This window comes from Gigantopelta aegis, chromosome 4, assembly GCF_016097555.1.
Source record: "Gigantopelta aegis isolate Gae_Host chromosome 4, Gae_host_genome, whole genome shotgun sequence".
Classification (NCBI taxonomy): Eukaryota; Metazoa; Mollusca; class Gastropoda; order Neomphalida; family Peltospiridae; genus Gigantopelta; species Gigantopelta aegis.
Genome location: NC_054702.1, coordinates 118200743 through 118218430, shown reverse-complemented (window position 1 = coordinate 118218430; position 17688 = coordinate 118200743). Strand labels below are relative to the sequence as shown.

Here is a 17688-nt window from a genome sequence, read left to right as displayed (position 1 = left end):
CAAGATAGCTACAGTGTTCAGTATTTGTTATATAAACACAAGATGGCTACAGTGTTCAGTATTTAGACATATCAACACAAGATGGCTACAGTTTTCAGTATTTAGACATATCAGCACAAGATAGCTACAGTGTTCAGTATTGATATATAAACCCAAGATGGCTACAGTTTTCAGTATTAATAGACATATCAACACAAGTTGGCTACAGTTTTCAGTATTTAGACATATCAACCCAAGATAGTAACTGTTTTCAGTATCTAGATATATAAACACATAATGGTTACTGTTTTCAGTATTTGATATATCAACACAAGATAGTAGCTAGTTGTGTTTAGTTTGTAGCTGTATTTGGTTTAATTATAATTAGATCAAATATTTACCAGAAGGGTGGATTTGAGATGATTGATGTGATGTCAGATATTGAAAAGCCATGTTTAGGAAAAGCTGTGTTACAGCAAACAGATAGTGTCAATTGGCATTATCTCCGTATTTAGGAAAAGCTGTGTTACAGCAAACAGATAGTGTCAATTGGCATTATCCCCATGTTTAAGAAAAGCTGTGTTACAGCAAACAGATAGTGTCAATTGGCATTATCCCCATATTTAAGAAAAGCTGTGTTACAGCAAACAGATAGTGTCAATTGACATTATCCCCATGTTTAAGAAAAGCTGTGTTACAGCAAACAGATAGTGTCAGTTGGCATTACCCCCATGTTTAGGAAAAGCTGTATTACAGCAAACAGATAGTGTCAATTGGGGAGTTCCACACAAATGCCATTGCAAAATGTTTTCACAAATTAGTTTAAATTTTGAAATAAAATAATATTTGTTCAGTGTGCATGAAAGCATGGTCAGGGCAATATGACATTATTGTTAGAAAGTTGTCAGGCACCAACAGTGTTCATCTCCATCTACTTGTCATACTCTGTGGGTGAATAGTGCCAGGTGTAGATCTAGAGGGAGAGTATTGGGGATGTGCAGCTCTAGCTTCCCCCAAAACCCAAAAGTGCCTGACAATGCATCATGTGCTGTGTGACATATACTGGAATGATTTTATTTATTTATAGTGGAGAGAGAGATGGAATATTAGTATCAGCTGGATGTTTCTGGAGAAACTTGCCTATTAATTCATTATACTTTAAAATACTGTAGGTGCCTGTTTTTCATTTGCACTGCTCTTCAGTAGAAAAACCTGGCATCTTCCCCTGAATGTTTAATATTATTTATATGTGTTATGTTTTTTATGCTTTAATAACTGTTGCAATTGTTTTTTGAAATATGCAGAATTGAATAAAAATTGGTGGTTATACTAAAAATAATAATTGCATTAACCTTTGACATATCTTGAATAATGATGCCAGTTTTCATTGGGATGCAGAATGTGAGTCACTGAAGGATTAACTTGAGAAATAGCTGTGTTCAGCATTAATATTATATATACAATGTCTAGCTATTTCTATGTAGTTAACTTTATGCAGAATGTAATGTTAGCTATGTTTTCAGTTTTCCAAAACATTTTCTTAGATCTTCAAAGCCAATTTCAGATTGTGGAATTATTGATATTAAGGATTTCAACAAAAGAATTGACTTTTATGTATTAAGATTTCTGAACAGAAATGGAACAATTTCTCTATGTGGTAACTAGACTAAAGTTTAACTTGGTAATATTATGTGCAGGTTGAGACTAAAGTTTAACTTGGTAATATTATGGGCAGGTTGAGACTAAAGTTTAACTTGGTAATATTATGTGCAGGTTGAGACAAAAGTTTAACTTGGTAATATTATGTGCAGGTTGAGACTAAAGTTTAACTTGGTAATATTATGTGCACATTGAGATGTGTTGCAATAAAAGTACTGTTGTGAAAGTACACATTTCTAAATTTGGAATTGTAGACAATTAAAATTGCCAAATGTGCGATTGTAGATATTTCATGTTTTGAAGTTTTTTTAATTATACAATTGTAAATAGTTAACTTTTTGTATGTGAAATTGTAAATAGAAAATTGAGACTTGTATAGTTAGTTAAGATTTATAAGTAAGATATTCATGGAAAACAGTTTTAAATGCCATTGTTGATAGATAATAAATTACAATGTTATATTTTATAGATAACAATATTGAAAGAGATGTTGTTTATTAATAAAACATTTGAAAGTTATATTGTTGATAAATAACAATATCGAAAGTGATATTGTTTATAAATAACAATTTTGTTTGTAGTATCATTTATAGATAATGTACAATATACACGTAGAATATGATATCATTAATGAATAATGATATTGGAGGGTGATATTACTGATGAATAATGATATTGGAGGGTGAGGGTGATATCACTGATGAATAATGATATTGGAGGGTGATATTACTGATGAATAACAATATTGGAGGGTGATATCACTGATGAATAATGATTTTGGAGGGTGATATCACTGATGAATAACAATATTGGAGGGTGATATCACTGATGAATAACAATATTGGATGGTGATATCACTGATAAATAACAATATTGGAGGGTGATATCACTGATGAATAACGATATTGGAGGGTGATATCACTGATGAATAATGATATTGGAGGGTGATAACACTGATGAATAATGATATTGGAGTGTGATATTACTGATGAATAACAATATTGGAGGGTGAGGGTGATATCACAGATGAATAACAATATTGGAGGGTGATATCACTGATGAATAACAATATTGGAGGGTGATATCACTGATGAATAACAATATTGGAGGGTGATATCACTGATGAATAATGATATTGGAGGGTGATATCACAGATGAATAACAATATTGGAGGGTGATATCACAGATGAATAACAATATTGGAGGGTGATATCACTGTATAATGATATTTGGGGGTGATATCACTGATGAATAACAATATTGGAGGGTGATATCACTGATGAATAACAATATTGGAGGGTGATATCACAGATGAATAACAATATTGGAGGGTGATATCACTGTATAATGATATTGGGGGTTGATATCACTGATGAATAACAATATTGGAGGGTGATATCACTGATGAATAACAATATTGGAGGGTGATATCACAGATGAATAACAATATTGGAGGGTGATATCACAGATGAATAACAATATTGGAGGGTGATATCACTGTATAATGATATTGGGGGGTGATATCACTGATGAATCATAGTGAAAGTGTGCTAATACCATTGTTTTGTTCTAGGTTTCCTGACAATGTGTTAATACAACGCCCCGAGAGTTCGGAGAGTCTCCTCGTTCCCCTACCGCCCGGCTCCAACAACAGGTCTCAGTGTGTTGTCCCCCTCACCCATTTGTTGTCCCCGTCTGTCAGCAGACCTCTAGTGGAATACAGGGTGTGTCTGTGTGTCTATGTGTCACCCTCTACAGTCTTGGGAGTTTGGGGTGCCACCCCAACCAGTGCACCATACTGGTACATCAAAGGCCATGGTATGCAATGTCTTGTCTATGAGAAAGTGCAAATAAAAGCTCTCTTGATGCTTTATCATGAAATGTAACCTATGTATTGGCAGGTAGTGGCTTTCCAGCAAGCCAGTTTAAAATGTGCTGAGGTGTTCTTTCTTTTTCTCTCTGTTTTTGTGACTGTTTTAACAGTGACTCATGAACATGTGTTATTACACCTTTTTTAAAATGTCTTTTGAACTCTGTCTTGTCCAGAAATCTGATTTTAGTGATAGACTTTGTTTAGTTTTAAATTATTCATTTTGATCCTACTAAATTAAGCCATTGATTTCCCTTGGCCCCATAGTAATGCACTCGTCTGATGTGCAGTCGGTCTAGGATCGATCCCTGTCGGTGGGCCCATTGGGCTATTTCTACTTTCAGTCAGTGCACCATGTACTGGCTGTAGTATGTGCTATACTGTCTGTGGGATGGTGCATATAAAATATCCCTAGCTACTAATTGAAAAATGTATCGGGTTTCGTCTCTAAGACTACATGTCAAATTACCAAATGCTTGACATCCAATAGCCGATGATTAATAAATCAATATTGACCCACATCTCATGTAACAAAGGCTTCACCCAGATTACAGAAACAGTAGCCTTGGACACTGGGCAATCTCGGAGAATGTGCCCAAGACAGTCGTGCTTGAACCTTCAGTGGATGTCAGCACGAGTCAAATGGTTGATTGAACAGTAGCTTACTTGTTGATAGCAGGTTTCTTCTCTCTTAGAAAGACAGCAGACACATCCTGTTTCTGTGTAGGTGATGTTTGCAGTGTGGTCCATCCATGCATGTTTGATAGACAGTTTATGGACATTTCGTACCCGATCTGGTTCATGCCTGGATGTTTTGTACCCAATCTGGTTCATGCCTGGACGTTTCGTACCCGATCTGGTTCATGCCTGAACGTTTCGTACCCAATCTGGTTCATGCGTGGAAGTTTCGTACCCAATCTGGTTCATGCCTGAATGTTTTTACTCTTTTATGCCCTAGACGTTTCATCCCCAGACCATGTAGCTAGTGCACATTTTATGTTGAATTGTATATTGCTTGATTCTTTTCCGAGGGCTCAAACATGCTTATGGTAACCTTGGAAAGACAGGAATTTGTAAAGAAAACAATATTATTACTTATAAGTTCTTTCATCTGCAGGGCATTTACGGTACATGTTGTTACATGCTTTATGATAAATTACCTCTGTGACACAGGCTGTGGCAAGATGATGTTTTCCTTAATCAACATGTTATTATTTAAATGACGAGTTTGACTTAATGTCGTCTAACTAAACAGTGTAATATATAATTCAAAACAATTATATTTTTATTTAATTGAGATTTCCTAATACTGTATATATTATAGCTTAATCTTTACTGATTAAGGAACATGTAATAAACCCATAAATAACACAGAAGCATGTGTTAATATAGATTCATAAATTATTAAACAATTTGAATAATATTATAAATATGAAATAAAAATATTTGCAATTATTATACAATAAGAAATCACTACTAGCACACATATTATACAATAAAAAATCACTACTAGCATACATATTATACAATAAGAAATCACTACTAGCACACATATACAATAAAAAAATCACTACTAGCACACATATTATACAATAAGAAATCACTACTAGCACACATTATACAATAAAAAAATCACTACTAGCACATATTATACAATAAGAAATCACTACTAGCACACATTATACAATAAGAAATCACTACTAGCACACATATTATACAATAAAAAACCACTAGTAGCATACATATTATACAATAAGAAATCACTACTAGCACACATATTATACAATAAGAAATCACTATTAGCACACATTATACAATAAGAAATCACTACTAGCACACATTATACAATAAGAAATCACTACTAGCACACATTATACAATAAGAAATCACTACTAGCACACATATTATACAATAAAAAACCACTAGTAGCATACATATTATACAGTAGGAAATCACTACTAGCACACATATTCTTCCAATATGTGTTAACCCATTGTGCTCACAGTAAGCTTGTTTGAACACTCAGCAAAAACAGTTAAAATATGTCATGCAAACAGCAAACTAAGATAGACAAGCAACATACAAGTCAACATAAAAAGTGTATTAAATATGACCAGGGAATGAAATGTCTAGGGTGTAAAATGGTAGTGAGTATGAAACATCTAGGGATGAAACAGATTGGGTACGAAATGTCCAGGGACGGACCGTATGAGGTACAAAATGTACCGTAACTGATAGACGACGTCATCTTCCCTGGCTGTCCTTGTGACTGCTTGTCTGGTGACTGGCTTAGTAGTGATGTTCACTTCTGTCCATCTAGTGCTCACCTTCCACTGGACCTTGTCTCTTGGAGAATGTTCCATTTTCTCAGTAATTGTGTTGTATTCCCGCTTATTCTTCTTACACCACTTGTCGCATGTTGTGTCCTACTTCGTATACATTTTCATATCCACAGATGTAATACCAGTTTATGTGATACCAGTGTGTGCAGTATCAGTATGCGATACTTGTGTATGTTATACCAGTGTATGTTATACCAGTGTGTATTGTACCAGTGTATGTTATACCAGTGTATGGGATACCAGTGTGTGTTATACCAGTGTGTGTTATACCAGTGTGCGTTATACCAGTGTGCGTTATACCAGTGTATGTGATACCAGTATGTGTTATACCAGTGTGTTATACCAGTGTGTGTGATACCAGTGTATGCAATACCAGTGTGTGTTATACCAATGTATGTGATATCACAGGTATGTGATACCAGTGTGTGTTTATACCAATGTGTTATATTACAGGTATTATAGAGGAAGTGTTTTATCATTAATGTAGACCTCTGTGATACCAGTGTGTGTTATGCCAGTGTGTGTTATGCCAGTGTTTGTTATATCAGTGTATGTTATACTATAGTAGTGTCGGAAATAGAATAAAATTGATTTTCGTCAATTATTTCTTTCATATTAAACTGACAGGAAAATATTTTGTAAATATCTATTTAATGATACTCTACCTAATTTAGCATTTTACTGGCCCGAATCCAAAAAACACTGGCCTCGGGCATCGGGCCACCATATTCTAGAAGGCCTGCAATACCAGTGTGTGTTATACCAGTGTATGCGATACCAGTGTTTGTTATACCAGTGATGTTATACCAGTGTATGTTATATCAATGTGTGCGATACCAGTGTGTGTTATACCAGTGATGTTATACCAGTGTATGTTATATCAATGTGTGCGATACCAGTGTGTGTTATACCAGTGATGTTATACCAGTGTATGTTATATCAATGTGTGCGATACCAGTGTGTGTTATACCAATGTATGCAATATCGGTGTTTGTTATACCAGTGTGTGTTATATCAGTGTGTGCGGTACCAGTGTGTGTTATACCAATGTATGCTATATCAGTGTATGTTATACCAGTGTGTGATACCAGTGTTATACCAATGTATGTTATATCAGTGTGTGCGATACCAGGAAGTGTTTTATCATTAATAGACCTCTGTTATACAGGTGGTGGTTTGTTATTACAGGTATTATAGAGGAAGTGTTTTATCATTAATGCAGACCTATGTTATACAGGTGGTGGTTTGTTATTACAGGTATTATAGAGGAAGTGTTTTATCATTAATACAGACCTCTGTTATATCAGTGTGTGTGATACCAGTGTTTGTTATTACAGGTATTATAGAGGAAGTGTTTTATCATTAATGCAGACCTCTGTTATACAGGTGGTGGTTTGTTATTACAGGTATTATAGAGGAGTGTATCATTAATACAGACCTCTGTTATACAGGTGGTGTTTGTTATTACAGGTATTATAGAGGAGTGTTTTATCATTAATGCAGACCTAATTATACAGGTGGTGGTTTGTTATTACAGGTATTATAGAGGAAGTGTTTTATCATTAATAGAGACCTCTGTTATACAGGTGGTGGTTTGTTATTACAGGTATTATAGAGGAAGTGTTTTATCATTAATGCAGACCTCTGTTATACAGGTGGTGGTTTGTTATTACAGGTATTATAGAGGAAGTGTTTTATCATTAATGCAGACCTCTGTTATACAGGTGGTGGTTTGTTATTACAGGTATTATAGAGGAAGTGATTTATCATCGATTATTTACTTTCATTTTAATGTTTTACAGACAGTTAAAGGTGGTTTTGTATTACAGGTATTATAGAGGAAGTGTTTTATCATGATACTCTGTTGGTTTGTTATACTTGTTTGGGTTCTCGCTGGTACAAGGTGGTTAATGAAGACCTCTGTTATACAGGTGGTGGTTTGTTATTACAGGTATTATAGAGGATCTGCATGTGTTTTATCATTAATATCAGACCTCTGTTATACAGGTGGTGGTTTGTTATTACAGGTATTATAGAGGAAGTGTTTTATCATTAATGCAGACCTCTGTTATACAGGTGGTGGTTTGTTATTACAGGTATTATAGAGGAAGTGTTTTATCATTAATGCAGACCTCTGTTATACAGGTGGTGGTTTGTTATTACAGGTATTATAGAGGAAGTGTTTTATCATTAATACAGACCTCTGTTATACAGGTGGTGGTTTGTTATTACAGGTATTATAGAGGAAGTGTTTTATCATTAATGCAGACCTCTGTTATACAGGTGGTGGTTTGTTATTACAGGTATTATAGAGGAAGTGTTTTATCATTAATGCAGACCTCTGTTATACAGGTGGTGGTTTGTTATTACAGGTATTATAGAGGAAGTGTTTTATCATAGATCACCTCTGTTATACAGGTGGTGGTTTGTTATTACAGGTGAGGAAGTTTTATCATTAATGCAGACCTCTGTTATACAGGTGGTGGTTTGTTATTACAGGTATTATAGAGGAAGTGTTTTATCATTAATGCAGACCTCTGTTATACAGGTGGTGGTTTGTTATTACAGGTATTATAGAGGAAGTGTTTTATCATTAATGCAGACCTCTGTTATACAGGTGGTGGTTTGTTATTACAGGTATTATAGAGGAAGTGTTTTATCATTAATGCAGACCTCTGTTATACAGGTGGTGGTTTGTTATTACAGGTATTATAGAGGAAGTGTTTTATCATTAATGCAGACCTCTGTTATACAGGTGGTGGTTTGTTATTACAGGTATTATAGAGGAAGTGTTTTATCATTAATGCAGACCTCTGTTATACAGGTGGTGGTTTGTTATTACAGGTATTATAGAGGAAGTGTTTTATCATTAATGCAGACCTCTGTTATACAGGTGGTGGTTTGTTATTACAGTGTATTATAGAGGAAGTGTTTTATCATTAATGCAGACCTCTGTTATACAGGTGGTGGTTTGTTATTACAGGTATTATAGAGGAAGTGTTTTATCATTAATGCAGACCTCTGTTATACAGGTGGTGGTTTGTTATTACAGGTATTATAGAGGAAGTGTTTTATCATTAATGCAGACCTCTGTTATACAGGTGGTGGTTTGTTATTACAGGTATTATAGAGGAAGTGTTTTATCATTAATGCAGACCTCTGTTATACAGGTGGTGGTTTGTTATTACAGGTATTATAGAGGAAGTGTTTTATCATTAATGCAGACCTCTGTTATACAGGTGGTGGTTTGTTATTACAGGTATTATAGAGGAAGTGTTTTATCATTAATGCAGACCTCTGTTATACAGGTGGTGGTTTGTTATTACAGGTATTATAGAGGAAGTGTTTTATCATTAATGCAGACCTCTGTTATACAGGTGGTGGTTTGTTATTACAGGTATTATAGAGGAAGTGTTTTATCATTAATACAGACCTCTGTTATACAGGTGGTGGTTTGTTATTACAGGTATTATAGAGGAAGTGTTTTATCATTAATGCAGACCTCTGTTATACAGGTGGTGGTTTGTTATTACAGGTATTATAGAGGAAGTGTTTTATCATTAATGCAGACCTCTGTTATACAGGTGGTGGTTTGTTATTACAGGTATTATAGAGGAAGTGTTTTATCATTAATGCAGACCTCTGTTATACAGGTGGTGGTTTGTTATTACAGGTATTATAGAGGAAGTGTTTTATCATTAATGCAGACCTCTGTTATACAGGTGGTGGTTTGTTATTACAGGTATTATAGAGGAAGTGTTTTATCATTAATGCAGACCTCTGTTATACAGGTGGTGGTTTGTTATTACAGGTATTATAGAGGAAGTGTTTTATCATTAATACAGACCTCTGTTATACAGGTGGTGGTTTGTTATTACAGGTATTATAGAGGAAGTGTTTTATCATTAATGCAGACCTCTGTTATACAGGTGGTGGTTTGTTATTACAGGTATTATAGAGGAAGTGTTTTATCATTAATGCAGACCTCTGTTATACAGGTGGTGGTTTGTTATTACAGGTATTATAGAGGAAGTGTTTATCATTAATGCAGACCTCTGTTATACAGGTGGTGGTTTGTTATTACAGGTATTATAGAGGAAGTGTTTTATCATTAATGCAGACCTCTGTTATACAGGTGGTGGTTTGTTATTACAGGTATTATAGAGGAAGTGTTTTATCATTAATGCAGACCTCTGTTATACAGGTGGTGGTTTGTTATTACAGGTATTATAGAGGAAGTGTTTTATCATTAATGCAGACCTCTGTTATACAGGTGGTGGTTTGTTATTACAGGTATTATAGAGGAAGTGTTTTATCATTAATGCAGACCTCTGTTATACAGGTGGTGGTTTGTTATTACAGGTATTATAGAGGAAGTGTTTTATCATTAATGCAGACCTCTGTTATACAGGTGGTGGTTTGTTATTACAGGTATTATAGAGGAAGTGTTTTATCATTAATGCAGACCTCTGTTATACAGGTGGTGGTTTGTTATTACAGGTATTATAGAGGAAGTGTTTTATCATTAATGCAGACCTCTGTTATACAGGTGGTGGTTTGTTATTACAGGTATTATAGAGGAAGTGTTTTATCATTAATGCAGACCTCTGTTATACAGGTGGGTTTTGTTATTACAGGTATTATAGAGGAAGTGTTTTATCATTAATGCAGACCTCTGTTATACAGGTGGTGGTTTGTTATTACAGGTATTATAGAGGAAGTGTTTTATCATTAATGCAGACCTCTGTTATACAGGTGGTGGTTTGTTATTACAGGTATTATAGAGGAAGTGTTTTATCATTAATGCAGACCTCTGTTATACAGGTGGTGGTTTGTTATTACAGGTATTATAGAGGAAGTGTTTTATCATTAATGCAGACCTCTGTTATACAGGTGGTGGTTTGTTATTACAGGTATTATAGAGGAAGTGTTTTATCATTAATGCAGACCTCTGTTATACAGGTGGTGGTTTGTTATTACAGGTATTATAGAGGAAGTGTTTTATCATTAATGCAGACCTCTGTTATACAGGTGGTGGTTTGTTATTACAGGTATTATAGAGGAAGTGTTTTATCATTAATGCAGACCTCTGTTATACAGGTGGTGGTTTGTTATTACAGGTATTATAGAGGAAGTGTTTTATCATTAATGCATACCAGTCTGTTATATCAGGTGGTGGTTTGTTATTACAGGTATTATAGAGGAAGTGTTTTATCATTAATGCAGACCTCTGTTATACAGGTGGTGGTTTGTTATTACAGTATTATAGAGGAAGTGTTTTATCATTAATGCAGACCTCTGTTATACAGGTGGTGGTTTGTTATTACAGGTATTATAGAGGAAGTGTTTTATCATTAATGCAGACCTCTGTTATACAGGTGGTGGTTTGTTATTACAGGTATTATAGAGGAAGTGTTTTATCATTAATGCAGACCTCTGTTATACAGGTGGTGGTTTGTTATTACAGGTATTATAGAGGAAGTGTTTTATCATTAATAAATGACCTCTGTTATACAGGTGGTGGTTTGCATTATAAAACGGCTCAATGGGTAGGTGTAAACCATTTGCACCGACCAGTGATCCATAACTGGTTCAACAAAGGCCATGGTTTGTGCTATCCTGCCTGTGGGAAGCGCAAATAAAAGATCCTTTGCTGCTGATCGGAAAGAGTAGCCCATGTAGTGGCGACAGCGGGTTTCCTCTCAAAATCTGTGTGGTCCTTAACCATATGTCTTACGCCATATAACCGTAAATAAAATGTGTTGAGTTCGTCGTTAAATAAAACTCTTTTCTTTTTTTCTTTTTTAACATATTAAAAGTTGAAGAGCTTGAGTACAAATTGTAAAGTAACTGAGGCCAGTAATCCATTAAATGGTTACCACTTACAGGCGTGTTTCAGATCCTGGAGCTACATTGCTTTGTTATTCTAGCAATTTGTCTACCACAGGAATTAACTTGACCGAAACTCTTTTGCTAGCTGTTTAATAAGCACACATATAGTATTTGGGTTTTTTATTTAAAAAGTGTTTGTATGATGTTAGTTTTGATGCGAAAGATTGGGATTACTTGAGTGAAAACTGCGTGAGCTTGTATCTGCAGAATGTCATATGGCATGCATGCTGCTCTCAATTGTGCTTCATGTTTGTGCAGACCATCATATTGCAATGTTACCTGTATTTGCTCTCTGCTAAAGTATTTCAATCATTTTACTGTTGCTCTAGTGAAACCAGGCAGTTAATAATGTAAATTGCACTCAGCTGAAGAGAGCCAGACAGACAAGAACGGTCTGGTTGATGACAAAACCAGATGTGTGTGTTTACTCTTGTTTGTGAACACACATTGGCTCAGCTTCACATTCCATATAATCTTATTGATGAGCCACTATGGAGTAATTGCCCCACTTGTTGGTTCTTTATGTCTTCGTTTTGGCCACAAACGGGATACCAAACTACATAATGGTCAGCTGTTAGTCCTTACACATTTCGGTTGATCAACACAGAAATTACTTATTAAAAACAGAAGACAATACAGTAATAATACAGAGATTGTGCGAGAAAGAGAGACTGAGGGAGAGAGGGAGAAAGGATGAGGGGAGAGAGAGCAAGACAGGGAGGAAGGTAGAAACAGACACAGAGAAATAAAGAGAAAGAGAGGGAAGACAATTGACAGAAAGGGAGGGGAAAGAGAGATTCAGAGAGAGATTGAAATAGAGAGGGAGGGTGGGAAATATAGATTGAAAAAGAGAAGGAGGGAAAGAGAGATTGAAAGAGAGAGAGAGAGAGGTGGGGGACGAGATTGAGAGAAAGCAAGGAGGTAAAGAGATTGAGAGATTCAAATAGAGAGGGAGGGAAAGATAAATTGAAAGAGAGAGGGAGGGATTGATAGATTAAGAGAAAGCAAGGCAGGAAAGAGAGATTGAGTTAAAGCGAGAGGGCAGGAAAGAGATTGAGTTAAAGCGAGAGGGCAGGAAAGAGATTGAGTTAAAGCGAGAGGGCAGGAAAGAGATTGAGTTAAAGCGAGAGGGCAGGAAAGAGATTGATTTAAAGCGAGAGGGAAGGAAAGAGAGATTGAGTTAAAGCGAGAGGCAAGGAAAGAGAGATTGAGTTAAAGCGAGAGGGCAGGAAAGAGATTGAGTTAAAGCGAGAGGGCAGGAAAGAGATTGAGTTAAAGCGAGAGGGCAGGAAAGAGAGATTGAGTTAAAGCGAGAGGGAAGGAAAGAGAGATTGAGTTAAAGCGAGAGGGAAGGAAAGAGAGATTGCATGATCACATAAAATACTCCTGATTCACACATGTAGTATAAGATGGGATTTTCAGTTTGTTTACATTTAATTGGGGCTTTAAGAAACATGTTGTTGGAAAATGTTTAATATGTCTAATTGTCTGTGACATATATATCTGTATTAAATGGTGCACATCGTCCAATAGATATTGGGTGTTTTCCACAATTCTAGTCAGTTGTTTGGATAGATTAACCTAGCATCATGTTTTTAGAGTCAGTGCTCGGTATAATTGTGTGCCATTTCTTGTCTCTGATAAAAGTAAGAAAGCAGTTTGATGCATTGTTATATTGTCTCACTGATTGTGTCATGAATATGGATGAGTCTGCAAGCAGTCAGGTTTATTTTCCTCTAATCTGCTTGAGCACACAACATACACAGCCAGTATATTCTCATCAGCGGGCTCCCATTAATGATTAGTTTGTTATGTTAATGATTAGTTCGTTATGTTATCATCCATCTGGCTTAGCGCTGGAGACACCCTTCATTTCTAACTATTAATGCAATCAGACAGATCGTGGACCCTGTAAACTGGAGGGGGGTGTTGGGGGGGGGGGGGGGAGTAAGGTGGCCTTATAAACAATAAAATGTTATTAGCCCTAGAAGGCTGCAACTAGCTAGGAGCCTGTTCCTTTGTAACTTTTTTTCACTGATGCTTTTTGAGAAATTTAAAGAAAAATAGAGTAGCTATGTTCTTGTAACAACCACCTATTCCTGTTCTTAAGACTTGACATTTTCATTTTATTTTTTATTTACTTTGGGCTTTTAAACTAAATATGGAGAAGAGGGTTTTTGTTGTTGTTTTTAATTACAAATAACTGGAATTAATGTGGTTGAAAAGAATGCATTGACATTATTTTAGCTTAGCATTTATATAATTTATTTGTGTATTTTGCTTCATTTTAAGGCCTAATTACACTGAAGAGTGGTAACAGAAAACTGGTTAACAAAAAAGTAGAACTAATAATTTTTCCTAGATCCACTGACGCTAACCATGGAACGGCCCAGATAGAACTGAAACAAATTTTTTGCGATGCAATGTGGTAAAATGAACATTTCAGCCAATCGGAACAAGTGCTATTGTATTGGAATACTAGGTGTTTGTTTTGTGTATGGTATACATGTGCGTGCGTGTGTCCGTGCGTCTGTGTGTGTAACTGTATGGGTGCATGTGTGTGTGTAACTATCGGCGTGTGTGTGTGTGTGTGTAACTGTATGGGTGCATGTGTGTGTGTGTAACTGTATGTGTGTGTGTGTGTAACTATGGGTGCGTGCGTGTGTGTGTAACTGTATGGGTGCATGCGTGTGTGTGTGTAACTGTATGGGTGCGTGCGTGTGTGTGTAACTGTATGGGTGCGTGCATGTGTGTGTGTGTGTAACTGTATGGGTGCGTGTGTGTGTGTGTGTGTGTGTGTGTGTGTGTGTAACTGTATGGGTGCGTGCGTGTGTGTGTAACTGTATGGGTGCATGCATGTGTGTGTAACTGTATGGGTGCATGTAACTGTATGGGTGCGTGCATGTGTGTGTGTAACTGTATGTGTGTGTGTAACTGTATGGGTGCGTGCGTGTGTGTGTAACTGTATGGGTGCATGCGTGTGTGTGTGTGTAACTGTATGGGTGCATGCGTGTGTGTAACTGTATGGGTGTGTGTGGGTGTGCATGTGTGTGTGTAACTGTATGGGTGCGTGCATGTGTGTGTAACTGTATGGGTGCATGTAACTGTATGGGTGCGTGTGTGTGTGTGTAACTGTATGTGTGTGTGTAACTGTATGGGTGCGTGCGTGTGTGTGTAACTGTATGGGTGCATGCGTGTGTGTGTGTGTAACTGTATGGGTGCATGCGTGTGTGTAACTGTATGGGTGTGTGTGGGTGTGCATGTGTGTGTGTAACTGTATGGGTGCGTGCATGTGTGTGTAACTGGGTGCATGTGTGTGTGTATGTGTGTGTGTAACTGTATGGGTGTGTGTGTGTGTAACTATGGGTGTGGGTGTGTGTGTGTACTGTATGGGTGCATGTGTGTGTAACTGTATGGGTGTGTGTGTAACTATGTGTGTGTGTGTGTGTAACTGTATGGGTGTGTGTGTGTGTAACTGTATGGGTGCATGTGTGTGTGTGTGTGTGTGTATGTAACTGTGTGGGTGTGTGTTTGTGTGTGTAACTGTATGGGTGTGTGTGTGTGTGTGTAACTGTATGAGTGTGTGTGTGTGTGTGTGTGTGTAACTGTATGGGTGTGTGTGTGTACAACTTAAAAATATACACATATGACTTGTTTATCTTTACAGTGCTGCCACTTTATACTTTTTAAAAAGTATTATACTTTTTTTCTTGGAAATACTACATTTTATACTTTTTTCACACGAAAATACTTTTTTCTGCAAAAAAATAACATAAGAAATCCAATTTCAAATTTGACCATCATAAGATTTGTGCTTTGCTAGTCTTTTTTTAGGAGTGGTTTGTTCATTGTTGAGTGGAGTGTTTGTAGAGCTCTCTGATCCTGCTGCTCTCAGTGACCAAGTGACAGGGTACTGAAATATGCAGAACAGAGTGTTCAACAAACACAAATCCTCACAACATGGTACACACCATTCCTTGAGATTGGTCATAAGCAGCAAACATTAGTATGGAAAAGGTAACGAATGTCATATGGTTACCTGTCTGGGTAAGTTGAAAAATTATACTTTTTAAATATTTATTTTATAGACCATTTTGATACTTGTTTTGGCAAGATTCCATATCTTTTGTAAAAAATGCAGTGGCTGCACTGTGTTTATTTGGAGGCACACACGACTGGTTAATATAAGTGTGTAACATTCCTTCAGTTAATACACACACGACTGGTTAATATAAGTGTGTGACATTCCTTCAGTTAATACACACACGACTGGTTAATATAAGTGTGTAACATTCCTTCAGTTAATACACACACTACTGGTTAATATAAGTGTGTAACATTCCTTCAGTTAATACACACACAACTGGTTAATATAAGTGTGTAACATTCCTTCAGTTAATACACACACAACTGGTTAATATAAGTGTGTAACATTCCTTCAGTTAATACATATACAAGCCCTTCCTCTATTTGCTGCGGCTTTCATTTAAGTAGAATCGCTCACCACTCATCACATTGTCCGTTACCGCTCACCACTCATCACATTGTCTGTTACCGCTCACCACTCATCACATTGTCCGTTACCGCTCACCACTTATCGTTATTCGTTACCACTCACCACTTATCATGTCTTTACCACTCACCACTTATCATTGTCCGTTACCGCTCACCACTTATCGTTGTCTGTTACCGCTTACCACTTATCATTGTCTGTTACCGCTCACCACTTATCATTGTCCGTTACCGCTCACCACTTACCATTATCCATTACCGCTCACCACTTATCGTTGTCGTTACCACTCACCACTTACCATTGTCCGTTACCGCTCACCACTTATCGTTGTCCGTTACCGCTCACCACTTATCGTTGTCCGTTACCGCTCACCACTTACCGGTGTCCGTTACCGCTCACCACTTATCATTGTCCATCACCTCTCACCACTTATCGTTGTCCGTCACCGCTCACCACTTATCATTGTCTGTTACCGCTCACCACTTATCATTGTCCGTTACCGCTCACCACTTACCATTATCCATTACCGCTCACCACTTATCGTTGTCGTTACCACTCACCACTTACCATTGTCCGTTACCGCTCACCACTTATCGTTGTCCGTTACCGCTCACCACTTATCGTTGTCCGTTACCGCTCACCACTTACCGGTGTCCGTTACCGCTCACCACTTATCATTGTCCGTCACCGCTCACCACTTATCGTTGTCCGTCACCGCTCACCACTTATCGTTGTCCGTTACCGCTCACCACTTACCATTGTCCGTTGCCGCTCACCACTTACCACTGTCCGTTACCGCTCACCACTTATCATTTTCCGTTACCGCTCACCAATTATCGTTGTCTGTTACCGCTCACCACTTACCATTGTCCATTACCACTCACCACTTATCATTGTCCGTTACCGCTCACCACTTATCGTTGTCTGTTACCGCTTACCACTTATCGTTATCACTTTTGACTCACCATTATCCGTTATCACTTGCGCTCTCCTGTGTAATTAGGCTGTGCAACTTTTAGTTATTTTAATTTATTGTCCGTTATCACTTGTGTCTCATCTGTGTCTGTTACTGCTCTCCTGTGTAATTATGCTGTGCAGCTTTTACTTATTGTAAATCTTTGCTGTGTTGTATGTCTAGTTTTGCATGAATCTGTTGCTGAATTTAGAAGTTTAACTAAATTAAATGACTAAGTAAAATATTAAGTATTACATGTAATGCATATAATGTAGTTAGCTTATTACATTATGCATGCGTTTATATAATCATCCAGGACATTCAGAAAGCTCATAAACTGTGTATATGTTCTATTATTAGTTTTACTGTTGTTATGGAAACATTCAGACAGCTCATAAATGTGTGTATATTTTCTATTATATTTACTGTTTGTCATGGAAATACAATATCTGTAGTGCTTGATGTAGAATAATAACTG

The 17688-nt window shown here is 36.8% G+C and overlaps 2 protein-coding genes across 8 annotated transcripts in view; one reads left to right on the top strand and one right to left on the bottom strand.

The window, feature by feature from the left end:
* The window catches only part of LOC121371904 (diacylglycerol kinase iota-like), a 314790-nt gene that overhangs the window by 50741 nt on the left and 246361 nt on the right, over positions 1 to 17688 (bottom strand). The gene's annotated exons all lie outside the window — the stretch shown is intronic.
* Positions 1 to 17688, top strand: part of LOC121371905 (diacylglycerol kinase zeta-like) — a 57845-nt gene that overhangs the window by 19023 nt on the left and 21134 nt on the right. The window contains exon 5 of one of the 5 annotated variants that reach the window (XM_041498142.1): positions 3212 to 3292. The exons of the other annotated variants lie outside the window; for them this stretch is intronic. Coding sequence (XP_041354076.1) covers positions 3212 to 3292 — 81 coding nt within the window. The remainder of the gene's footprint in view (positions 1 to 3211; positions 3293 to 17688) is intronic. 5 annotated transcript variants of the gene reach the window in all.